This window comes from Pipistrellus kuhlii, unplaced genomic scaffold (assembly GCF_014108245.1).
Source record: "Pipistrellus kuhlii isolate mPipKuh1 unplaced genomic scaffold, mPipKuh1.p scaffold_m20_p_18, whole genome shotgun sequence".
NCBI lineage: Eukaryota > Metazoa > Chordata > Mammalia > Chiroptera > Vespertilionidae > Pipistrellus > Pipistrellus kuhlii.
This window is the reverse complement of record NW_023425493.1, coordinates 1,708,300-1,721,348: the sequence shown is the minus strand read 5'-3', so window position 1 is coordinate 1,721,348 and position 13,049 is coordinate 1,708,300. Positions and strand designations below refer to the sequence as shown.

At 38.1% G+C, this 13,049-nt stretch overlaps 1 protein-coding gene across 8 annotated transcripts in view; it reads right to left on the bottom strand.

Annotated features, from left to right (window-relative positions):
- The window catches only part of DCAF6 (DDB1 and CUL4 associated factor 6), an 82,886-nt gene that overhangs the window by 42,517 nt on the left and 27,320 nt on the right, over positions 1–13,049 (bottom strand). For 7 of the 8 annotated variants that reach the window (XM_036442925.2, XM_036442924.2, XM_036442928.2 and 4 more), the window contains exons 9-10: positions 12,158–12,277; positions 9,966–10,214 (exon numbers count right to left, since the gene is read on the bottom strand). In XM_036442925.2, the coding sequence (XP_036298818.1) occupies positions 9,966–10,214; positions 12,158–12,277 (369 nt within the window). The remainder of the gene's footprint in view (positions 1–9,965; positions 10,215–12,157; positions 12,278–13,049) is intronic. The other variant, XM_036442927.2, reaches the window with a different exon arrangement.

Genomic DNA, 13,049 nt, shown 5'->3' with positions numbered 1-13,049 from the left:
AAAGACATCACTGAACACACATGTATATAGCACATATGTATGTGTCTGCATGTCAAGTGGGATAATGCGATGATTGAGCAGGACAAGGAATGGGGACAGACAGTGGGAAGGTTGTTTTGTGTTTGGTCATGAGGAAGGGCTTCTCTCACAAGATGGTTTTTGAACAAAGACCTCAAGGAAGCACTGTGTGGAGGAAGGGCATTCTGAGGGAGGGAACAACAAGTGCAAATGCTCAGAGGCCAGTGCACTGGGATGTGGGATTACCTTACAGGCAATGGAAGCAGTTTGCTGATGGCCTAGGTAACAGGAAAAAGAGAATGCCACTTATTGCAACACTGAAGAACAGAGAAGGAGCAAGCAGTGTTAGAAGAAAGAAAAGAACTAACATATCCAGGTAGAGAAGCTGAACAGGGACTAAATATGACAATCTAGCATTTCCCAATTATCTGGATGTCACTGGTGATGTGACTAGGGAGTAAGTGATGATAGAGGAAAAGTCTACAAACTGAACTCTGGGACACTCCAGTGCTTAAGAGGAGGAATGAGAAATAGAAGCCCGCAAGGAACACTGAGAACTGAGTGAGGGACTTCTATAGCCTGAGTGACAGAATGTGTTGAGTTTGGAGTAAGCCCTGACTGGTTAGGCTCAGTGGATAGAGTGTCAGCCTGTGGACTGAAGGGTCCCAGGTTCGATTCTGGTCAAAGGCATGATTGGGGTGGGGGGTACAGGAGACAACTGATCAATGTTTCTCTCTCATCGGTGTTTCTAACTCTCTACCCCTCTTCCTTCCTCTCTGTAAAAAAAAAAAAATTCAATAAAAATATATTTTAAAAAGCCGAAGCCGGTTTGGTTCAGTGGTGGAGTGTTGGTCTGCAGACTGAAGGGTCCCAGGTTTGATTCCGGTCAAGGGCATGTACATTGGCTGTGGGCACATCCCCAGTAGGGGGTGTGCAAGAGGCAACTGGTTGATGTTTCTCTCTCATTGACGTTTCTGGCTCTCTATCTCTCTCCTTTCCTCTCTGTAAAAAATCAATAAAATATAAAAATAAAAAAATAAATGCTGAGCATAACAATAATATATATATATATATATATATATATATATATATATATATATATATATATATTTTTTTTTTTTTTAAGTTTGGAGTAAGCAACTGTGTCAAAGCTGCTGATATAATGAAAAACATACTGAGACCTTCCCATTGGATTTTGCACTTTGGAATCACTGCTGACCTTGACTAGAGGAGTTGAGTGAAATCACAGGGGCCAAACCTACTGGAACAGGTTCAAGACAAAGGAGAAGTAATGATATAGAATCAAGGCACATGTGCTTGGAAGGTGTAGGTCAGTGGTTGACCTATGAGCCAGGAGCTCATGTATTCCCAGTCAGGATACATGCCCGGTGACAGGCTCAATCTCCAGTGGGGAGCATGCAGGAAGCAGCTGATCAATGATTCTCTCTCATCATTGATGCTTCTATCTCTCCCTCACTCTCCCTTTCTGAAATCAATAAAAAAATATATTTTATTTATTTATTTTTAAAATATATTTTATTGATTTTGTACAGAGAGGAAGGGAGAGATAAAGAGTTAGAAACATCGATGAGAGAGTCATCGATCAGCTGCCTCTTGCACACCTCCTACTGGGGATACACCCGCAACCAAGGTACATGCCCTTGACCGGAATCGAACCCGGGACCTTTCAGTCCCCAAGCCGACGCTCTATCCATTGAGCCAAACCGGTTTCGGCAATAAAAATATATATATATTTTAAAAAGGCACTTACAATCCAAGTCTTGCTAATGAGGAACACAGAAATTGGATGAATGGTTTGTGTTAGTTTGGAAGATAATCCCTGTTTGTATGCTAACGAACAATGGGAGCAGAAAAAAACATGATGCATGAAAAGAAGTAGCAAACACAAGAAGGATACCCTGAGTCCACCAAAGGAGATGGGCTGCACTGAGGAGGAACTGGTTATTGGACAGGTGCATAAAGCTTCACTCACCAGAACCAAAGGGCAGTGGGGGCATATGGTAAGAGTCAATAGTTGTAGATTTGATGATGGGAGCACACAATTTCTTGTGACACTGGCTGCAAATATACAAACTGCCATAACAGATTTCAGCCTCTTGTACATACTGCAAACACTGGAATTCATTATGCCGGAGATACTAACCTCTCATTACCATCTGTGTATAAAGAGTTTTATTCAATTAGCCAACTGGCATCTAAGATTTCACAAGCCATTCAAGTACCATCATAGTCTCTCACTGCTAGTTCTTCCTGGAGAATTCAGCAGTACTGGGAGGATAGTATTCATTGAGAAATGAACTGTATGCTCAATAGCATAGTGCTTTCCTTTTAGGTAGACACATATACCTTACTAGACGCCCAATGCCAGAAATTCATGCACTGGAGGTGGAGGGTAGGGGGTCCTCAGCCCCGCCTGTGCCCTCTCACAATCCAGGATTCCTCAGGGGATGTCTGATTGCTGGCTTAGGCCCGATCCCCCTGGATCGGCAGTTGGATAGCCCTCTCACAGTCTGAGACTCCCGGCTCCATACCACCTGCCTGCTCACTGCTCCTTTACTACTTGGCTGGCTGTTTCTTAGTGCTGCCGCTGAGGCGGGAAAGGCTCCTGCCACCACCTCTGCACTTGCCAACTGTGAGCCTGGCTTCTGGCTGAGCGGCGCCCCCTGTGGGAGCGCACTGACCACCTGGGGGCAGTTTCTGAGCATCTGCCCCCTAGTGGTCAGTGAGCATCATAGTGACCAGTTATTCCGCAGTTCAGTCAACTTGCATATTAGGTTTTATTATATAGGACTAACTGTCAGCATAATAACAATACTTTTTACAATATAAAATAAAGCATCATTATAAAGGCATAAGGTCTATTTTTTTATACTTCAGAAGAAATTGCCATAAGAAGTGAGATTATATCTGTCAAATTTTGCTATGAAAACAGAAAAAATCACCAAAAAATTCACCCAATTTCATGGTTGTCCCAACCCTCTCTTTTGTACTGCCAAATGTTTTATGGGAATATAAGAGTCTCCATCCTAGAACACTAGGTGATGTAGCAAAGAAAGAGCAGCCCTAAGAACAAGCAGTGATTTCTAACCTAGAAAATCAAGATTTAACCAATGCTTCCAGTGCTCTAGAAAGAAGAATTTGTTTGCCTGTTTTTAAGGCTGATTGTATGGTGGCTCTTTTCCCCATTGGGTTAAAAAAAAATGAGCCTAGAAAAAGAAGTCAACACAAGAAAAGCAAATGCTGAATTAAAATTTGCAACCACACATACAAATAGTTCTGCTAGTGGGTTTGACATATTAAAGACAGGTAAAATACATACATATTACACCCTTGTAAAAATGCACGCACAGACATATATAATTTATAATACAAATAAATGCTTAGAATTAGTTTTGCTAAGATAGGCCAAAATAGAAAATGTTTAAAATGAATACCTTTGGGTTGAATTAAAAAATAATAACAAACAAAAAATCCTCAACAATGTGTCAGGAAATGCTAAAGGAAAATCTGTACTTCCATCACTAAAACTACTAACTCTCTTCTTGTGTTCTTCTCAAAGATGCCAGGCTAGTCTCTTTAAGGCTTTAATTCCCACTGAGACAGAAGAACAAAGGCCAGCTTGGTTCTAACCTCAGGCGCTGCCTCTCCAATACACAGGGTCTTTGGTCATGAACACTGAGCTATGTTTATACCTGACTCCATGGTGCTTTCTCTGCCTGCTCTCAATGTGTGTCTTGTCCAGGTGGTCCTTGTGCTTTCTTTCTCCTAGAACTGGTCACTACTTTACTTAAGACTTCCAAATTCCTCTAACCTCTTCTTTAGTTTCCCCAAAGTGGCCATCAACCTAACATTTCCACTTGTTTATAATCTATAAATGGCCTTACCTAGTCTGAGTAGACCCTGATACCCTTTAAGGAAACTAAAATCTAGATGTATGGGCTTCAAAATGTGTGCTCTAATAACAGAGTTCTTATGTCCCCAGACATTTTCCTACAGAGCACAATTCAGCTATAATGATTCTGGATAAATCTAAATAAATGTATAAATCTGAGTAGACACAGTTGTTGGTAAATAAGCAGGAATCCACACATAGTCCAAATCATATACTATCTTAACAAAATGAAATCCTCCTGGTCTAAGTGATCCATTTAATTCAAAACAGGGGCCCTTGATGTGACTAAATTCTCAAAGGGAGCCTCCCAAACTGAATTTTGTATGTATGAGATACCCGTCCAATCCAAAACCACCTTTGCTAATCATATCCTTTGATTTAGATTAAAATGCAACTAAAGGAAAAAAGGTATAACATGCTGGAATGATGGCTTCGTGTAACACTCCCTTATTACCATGGGAAAAAATTACAAATAACACACAAAAAGAAGACATTTCTGGGCTTAATTTAGAAATGACTATAAGTGATGTCTGATTGGCATTACCAAGAAAAGGAGAAAATATCTTATAATTGCCTTTAAATACATAAAATAGTGAAGATTTCATTTTAACCTACATAGTTTCAATGCATAGTCAGACCTTTCTGGTTTTTAGATAATTATATAACCAGCCTTTTGTTAAATATTCAAGAAAAGACCACATGTAATATGACAATCAAAATGTCTCTTTAAATTTTGGGTTATGTATATAGAGCATGGTTTCAAATGGTTTGACTACTCGAAATAAAATTCAGGTATTCAAAGAGTAAATAAGTCAAACCAAAGTACTACCAGCTGATTTCAAATTACACTTGAATATACTTATTTTCCTAATTAATAATGGTTCACTCGGGTCCCCTAGATACAGTCTTCCTTGGTAATGCATTTGGTGTGTTCACCTCACTCATGGCTTCATTTTATTTTTTTCCTACTTATATTTCTGTTTGTCCTAATTCCATCATTTATAAAAATGATTTTAAAAGTATTTCTATAAGTTACCTTAAGATATTTTTGAACAAAGTAGGAAAGAATGTAGTCTTATATGTTCTGAATAGTTGAGGGCAAACAGTAGATCCAAAAATGATGAATGACTGGAAACCCATTCACAGCATCTCCCCTAGATGACATCACATGGGGGAGCCTATGGGAAACATCCAGAATGAATGGAGTGGGCTGACACTATACAGACTAATATTCTGTAGAGCTAAGTATACCCTATATCTATCTATCTATCTATCATCTATCTATCTATCTATCTATCTATCTATCTATCTATCTATCTATCTGGCTAATATGCTAAGTGTCCGACAGTCCGACTGGTCGCTATGACACACACTGATCACCAGGGGCAGACGCTCAATGCAGGAGCTGCCGAGCTGCAGTGATTTGGCAGCGGTGGTTCTTGGGTGACACACCCTGAAACCAGAGAGGAGGGAGCCTGATTCCTCATGGGGCTGCGTGATTCCACCTTCAGCAGTGGGTTATGTTGTTGCTGGTTACTGCACACTTGTGTGTGCATTCCACACCGTGTACAACAGCAACTTTGCAGAGTGCCCTCTCACACTCGGGGACCTCTTGGGGGATGATCGAGCCTGTTTCAGCCCAATCCCCACAGGCCAGACCAAGGGACCCCACCTGCTGGAGGGACCCCCACTCACTCTGCAGATGCCGGGGAGGGACTGCGGGAGATTGGCTCCAGGGTGTGTCTGGCCCATCTCACCCAGTCGTGTCCCACCAGTCACCTTCTAATTAATTTCTTTTCAATGTGCACGAATCCATATACCGGGTCACTAGTATAGCTATACTAGCTTAAAGGTAACAATCTTAATAGTATCTTTAGAAAGTAACTATATTTTTGGGGGGAGGCTTATGTAGAACAAGGCAGATAATGTCTCTCTGTTTACATGAGAATATATTCTAGAAAGAGAAAATGTTATATGTCAATCAAAAACAAGCAAGAAAATTACAAAATTTTATAAGAACTTTTCAGGAAATAAACAGCTATTGATAAGGGAGAATAAAATTTTAGGGAGGGTAGGAAAAGAAGATGAATCTAGCTAGGGGAGTTATGAAAGATCTCCCTTGGGAGACATTTGAGCCGAGACCCAAGAAACAAGGGGTTGACTCTCTGATTAAGTCAGGAGAAGAACTTCTCAGCTCAGGTACTTACTGTTTTCCAACTCTAAGTACAGAGGCTCAGAATCAGAAAGAAAGTGGCACATTTGGGAAACTGAAAGGAATCCAGGACAGCTAGAACGCAGTGATCCTTAGGGACTGAGAAAGCGGTGTGAGATAAAGCTGGAGTGGGAGGCTAAGTCAGTTCCTACAAGTCCACAAGGAGTTTGATTTTCTTCTTCTGTAGTTGTATTTCCAATTATAATTAGAAGTCTTTGAAGGTTATGTTTTGTATATGTGTTTTGTTTGTTTTGTTTTTGTTAATTCTCACCTGAGGATATTTTTTCCATTGCTTTCAAAGAGAATGGAAGGGAGGGAGGGGGAGGGAGAGGGAGAGAAAGAGAAATATTGATGTGAGAGGGACATATCAACTGGTTGCCTCCAAAAAAGCTCTAACCGGGGGCAGGAGCAAACCTGCAACCCAGGTACCTGCCCTTGACTAGGTATCAAACCTGTGACCCTTTGGTGTGCAGGATGATTCTCTAACAACTGAACCACACAGGCCAGGGCTTTTTGAAGGGTTTTAAATGGCAAAGTTATATAATCTGAGTTAACATTTTAAAAAGCTTTAAAAATACAAGGCTGCTGCCAGGAGAATAAATGATAAGGGAGCAAAACAGCTACAGGAAGAGCAATCAGAAGACAAGAAAGGTGGTGAGAGGGAAAGATATAGAAACAATGGGACTTGATAGTGGACTGGGCTTGGGACATGAGGGAAAGTGAACAATCAGGAATAAGTCATAGGCTGTTAAAACAAGCAAACGGGCAGTGGTATTATACTTTACTAACATGTAAAAGAACTAAGATGGAATAGGTTAGGGGACTGGAAGCGTGGGGGGCTAAATTAAGTTTTAATCTGGACACGCTAAACTAAAGATGTTCAAAGACAGTAAAAAAGCAGTGTCCTCTAAGCCACTGCACATAGGAGTCTGGGGCTCATCCACTTGGAGGAGATATTTAAAAGGCTATGGGAACCGACACAGTCGTCCAGGGATAGATCACTGATAGAGAAGAGAAGCCGGACTACGGGGTTCTACAGAAGAAGAAACATCAGCACTGAAAACCACCGTGAGAGTTGGTAGTCAGGGTACATAGGCAAAAGTGGTGTCAAAATGCCAAGAAAGTTTCGAGAAAGAAAGGAGCAGCAGACTTAAATGCAACTGTGTCAAAAGTTCGAGTAAGTACTAACAGAAGAGTAGACTTTAAATTTGGCAAAAGGGAAGTCACTAGTGACTCTGACAAAGGTTTCCATGGGAAAGGGGGCTGAAAGGCAGACTGGAATTAGTGGATAAATAAGTAGAAGATGCTAAGAAAAGAGAGATAATATGTATGAGTGGCTATTTTGAAGACTGATTTAAAAGAAGCAAAGTTATAAGGCTGAAAGGGAATTGGAATAATTAAGAGAAGAATTTTTAAAGTCAGGGGATAATAATAACAGAGCATGCTTGAGGCCAAAAGAAATAATTCAGGAGAAAAGGCAATAATGATGCAGGAGAGGGAGAAAAGTCCTGGAGGTTCTGGGAAGGAATGGCAGCGTCCTTTCATAGAGGCAGACACTTCTCCCATCACATCAATGGGAGTGCTGAAGCCAGAAGGTGGTCAGCTGTGGGTGGGATGAGGGCAAAGGGGAGGATAAAAAGTCTGAGAGAGAAGAAGGTGTAGAATGACAGTGTGGAGCACACACTGACGTGTGTGGTCATGACCTTCCTCACTATTGCTCAAGAACTCAGCTCTAAGAGAGAGTGAATAATTAGGTTCAATCAGAGAAGGAATTTTGCCAGGCAAGTCTCCACATTCTCAATGTCCCTGTCCTTCACCCCAGCAAAAGTGACAGGAAATGCAAGGGACATGAAGAGCATAAACCTTCACAGAAAGAAGTCTACACAGCAAGGCAAGAAGCACACTTTTCGTTTTCTCTACTTCTAGGCAGGGCAGTAAGAGAAATTATGGCTCAAAGATGATGCTCCCACCCACTCCATGAACAAGTCCCACCATTACAAACCTTGATTCTGGACTTAAGCGTCCAGAAGAGATTGGGAAACAAAGGAAGACATTAAGTCCTTATGGTTAAAATGTTGGGTTCTGGGGTAATGAAAGGCCTACTGTCAAAACAATTATAAACATAATCCTTAGATGTTACATCTAACATCAAACACTTTCCTCAATAGCAAAACTATCTTGATAACATAGAAATATTCCAATTTTCCATGGTGTAGTCAACCAAAATTCTTTCAATAATCTACCAGTTAAAAATATTTCCTTACTTTTCTTTGAAAAATTTATAGGCAAACTGCCAAGTGATCACATGGTCATCACAAAGTTTTTCTAGTTCAATGATCCACATGACTAAAGAATTTAATATATTTAACATAAAAAGGATTAAGCAATTTAAACTGTAGTATTAAGATGTGTTAAGTAACTATGACAAAAAATAAATAAACTCCACACTAAGTACTTTTCTCAGAAATAACTGTAATGAGTTGAGATGCATTGGAACGTGAACGTGACCTAAGGAGTCTTCTTGTTAAGTTTTTCTGATAACTTACAAATGACTATGATACTGAAGAATATTTCCAAGAATGTTATCAAATTAAAAACTCATTTTTACCAATTTTACCTGCTTTGAAAAGCAAATTTTAACTGATTCTGTCCCTACTTCCCAAACTCTCCAAAATATTTTATTTTTCCATATGTTGGAATGCTATGTTGATTAGAGAATGAAAAACCGGATTTTATAGCTTAGCTTTATTTTACTCTATAGATAAACTGAGCATATTGTTAACAGTTACATAATTAGTTCTGGCTTTCATTCCCATAGAAACCTAAAATGAATTCATAAAAATGGGAAATATTGATTTAAAGTGCTTAATTTTAAAACACCCATATTTGGTAATCTGGCATCCAATTCAGAGAACAAGAATACAGTGACAGCTTGGCAGTTAGACTGTTAGGAAATTTTATCAGTTTCAGCTTAGGCCTGCCAGTTGTACCTCCAGGTGCTAATATTTTGGTTATATCTCAAGTAAAATGGTTCCTTAGAAAAACCCAAGGAAAAACATCTTACCAGTTATTATAATTACATATATACAGTTAAGATGCCAAATAACTACAGATATAACTGCTAACAATTACTGTTATAAATAGTACGGCCACAGTTTGAAGGAAAAATAAATTGAACACAAGGAGTTATAATACTGAGGAAATAGTACTTTAACAGAATTTAGAAGTTAACTTTTCCCCTAATATCAAGCATCAAAAAGGCAAGGAATAGTTTAAACAACTTTTTTTTAAAGTAAATATAGAAGAAATAATTCTTCTATTAGTTAATTGTACTGTGTATGTTGCTGACAACATATCACATCAAATCACTATACAGAATTATTAAAAATGCTTCATGATTTGAGAAAAAAAAAGAAAAATATAAATACAATAGAAACAATAATAATCAGTGCTAAATTTTTACCATTACTTTAATAAAGACTTACAACCAAATAGGTTTAGAAAGATTTTGGTCTATAATGGCCTATAAAAATAATCTTTAATAGAGTGTATTAAACTAAGTGTATTAAATTATACCCTATTTTTATAAAACTCTCTTATGTAAATGGAAGATTCCTGCTACTTATTAAAATTCATGCAGATTAGGCACATTTGAATTTCAGGTTTTGGTTATATGTTCACATATTACGTGTCATTTAGATCATTTGCTCCAGCAGGAATAAGTCGATGTGACTTAGTATCTTTCCAAACAGTCCCTAGAGAATGATCATGATCAGAAACCATCAGACGACCCACTGCCTATTTAAAGAGTAACATCCTCACCAGACTGATGATGTGTGTGCTGTCCAGACGCCTCGGCAGATGGCCTGTGCTCACTGTCTGGAGAGGACAGCAGAGAAGTAGAAGGTGGGCTTCCTGCAGAAGACGCTGCGGAGTGGGCCATGGAGGACGTGGAAGGTTGTAGAAGCTGCTCAGCTGGAGTGTCTACTTCCATCACAGTGTCACCCGCTTCCAAAACAGAGCCTGACGGGACCGTAGGAAGAGTCGAAACATCTGACTGACTCGTCCCACCTTCAAAAAGCACATGTTAATGCAAGTTCAAATACTAAATGCTTTCCAAAGCCAACCACTCAGAAGAGGTATGTTCAAGCACACTTGCTTACATACACACACACACACACACACACACACACACACACATGAACATATAATATACAGGAAAATCAAAAGCACCTACTGATAGTTTGGTCCATTTGACTAGGCTAGTCAACAGAGGTAAACATCTATCTATAGCACATTCTTATTAAAAATAATCATTCTTTTAAGCAAAATGCTCCATATGGCAGCTTCATTTAGACAAAGCTACTAGTAAATAACTTGTGAGATGCCTAGAAACACTGCCTAGTTCCTCAAATTTAAAGATGATGATTCCTTGTAGAATCTAATGAACAAAATGAATTGACCAACAAAATAAGACCCAAGGCAGGGAGGCATGGAACAGACTGACATACCTCGATATGGGGTTGGGGAGATGAGAAGAGATAAACTGAAGAATTTATATACTTATACGCATAAAACATGGACATGGGCAGTAGGGTAGTAAAGATCTGAAGGAGAAAGTAGGGGCTGGAAGGAAGGGGGGAAGGGAGAAAATAGGAGATATCTGTAATACTGTCAACAATAAAAGTATATTATAAATAAGTAAATAAATAAGGTGATGATTCCGATGCAATAGTTGTATAATAGAATAATGGATTTATACTGAGATATTTCCATTCTATAACATCAAGTCCTTGGTAAAATATTTAAGATATTTAATAAAAAATTTTATTAGCAAAAAGAAAATTTATTAGCAAGAATAAAACAAATAGGCCAGAATAGGATTAAGTTCTTTATTTTTCCTTCAAACTGTCGCCTGTACTTAATATTTCACTAGCCATGTTTTAACCACTAAACTAACATGATAAAGGCATTATTTTAAAGGGCGTAAGTGTCCATTATGTGCTATGTTAGGCTTCCTGCTATCTGCAAAGGAATAATTAATACTCAATAAATATTTAAAAATTTTCCTTTAAATCTAGATTTTATTAAAAATGGAGTGGACAAACCAAGTTCATGCTTTGCAAGATACAACTACCACACAATGTTGTTTTTTCTAATTACCATGATTTAAATATTTCTTAAATTTAAGCACAAATTTAGTAACTCTTCAGCAAATCCACAGTACAATGAATTTTTTTAAAATGTATTTTTATTGATTTCAGAGAGGAAGGAAATGGAAGAGAAAATTAGAAACATTAATAAGAGAGAATCACTGATTGGGTGCTTCCTGCACACCCACTACTGGGGATCAAGCCCACAACCCAGGCATGTGCCCTTGACCAAAAGTGAACTTGGAACCCTTCAGTCCATGGGCCCATGCTCTATCCATTGAGCCAAACCAGCTAGGGCCCAAGGAATTTTTTTAAAAGTTAATTGATCTGCATGATTTAACAAAATCCACTTACAGATAAAGTTCAATACAAATCTTTAATTTGGGGATTTAAAATGTTTAGGAGTTAACTTTTATATGCCCACTTTTGAGAGAGATAAATAACTTGACAAAGACCACAAAGCTGGAAAGTAGTGAACAAAGGTATGAAAACTGGTCAGCTAACACCAAAAAAGTAATTAATAACCAATATATATGTAACCAAAAGTAGAAACTATTCAATTATATAAAACATATTTATTTACAGAGTTTTATATAGTTCTACTCTAAAAAAAAAAAAGATCTTAAATGGGGACTATCAGCTGCTCTTACTTTTTTTTGAGAAAAGCAAAAAATAAGGGCTAGAACTAGTGGAACCTGAAGGGACCAGTTGTACCTAATGCCCTCTCCCTCCCCTGCTTCACACAACAGTAAGAACCTTCTGTTATTGTAGATCTAAAATTTGGTGGAAATCAGATGGCAAAAATAAACCCCACTCTGTAGTTTTTACCAGCTTTCTGATGTAATTAATAAAAGCTCTTACCTGTGGGTCGAGATCTTCCTCGTCCTCTATTACTTTGTGCAACCTCACTTGCTTCTTCAAACCACCTTGATAGCATGTCAGACATTCTCTGCATCAATGACACATTGGGACTTTGCTCTCCTATGAAAACACAGGTCATATCAGTGAATTAGTAATAAGTCAGCACCTTTCATTAATGCAAAAACCCAGATTTCAGGGCCTTAAAAATGAACATAACTTAAAAAAATCAAATTGCCCAAATAATTCTATGAATGTACACAGATCCACAAGAGCCACATCACATTTCACAGTACAAGTTTAAATGAGTGGCTCTCCATGTGTATTTGAGTTTCTCAAGAATAGGACTGAGCTTCTACATCTTTGCCTAGTCTTAGGGTCTTCTCACCGCTACCCAACCCACCTCTTTAGTTCCAAGAGTGCACAGCTAAGAAGGGCTTGTGCATTGTACACTATTCAGATTAAAAGAAAAGTTTGCACTCTCACTTAAATTTTCTTAAACTGAATTTGTTTTCATCATTTACTGTAAGCAAATTCCACATACTTGAAATTAACTGAAACTAGAGGTGTTTCGTCTCTTCCCTCCCTGCTTTTCCTCCTTCAAATACACAAGTTTTCTTGAGCATTTTAAAATTAAGTATGACATCAACACTGACAATTCATTTCTATTCTACAATCATATAATTAAAAATGAAAATCATTTGTTCTTTAATTTTCTGTGAAAATAGAATTTATTGTATACTTCATTGCCTTTATATTATATAGCTATTTAGATATAAAATAATACAAAAGATAATATACTGGGAAATATGCCTTTGATCTTGAAAGATTTCAGAAGTCATTAGAGTAACATTTTCGTTAAAGTCCCACTTATTAAAATTAATTATATTTTAAA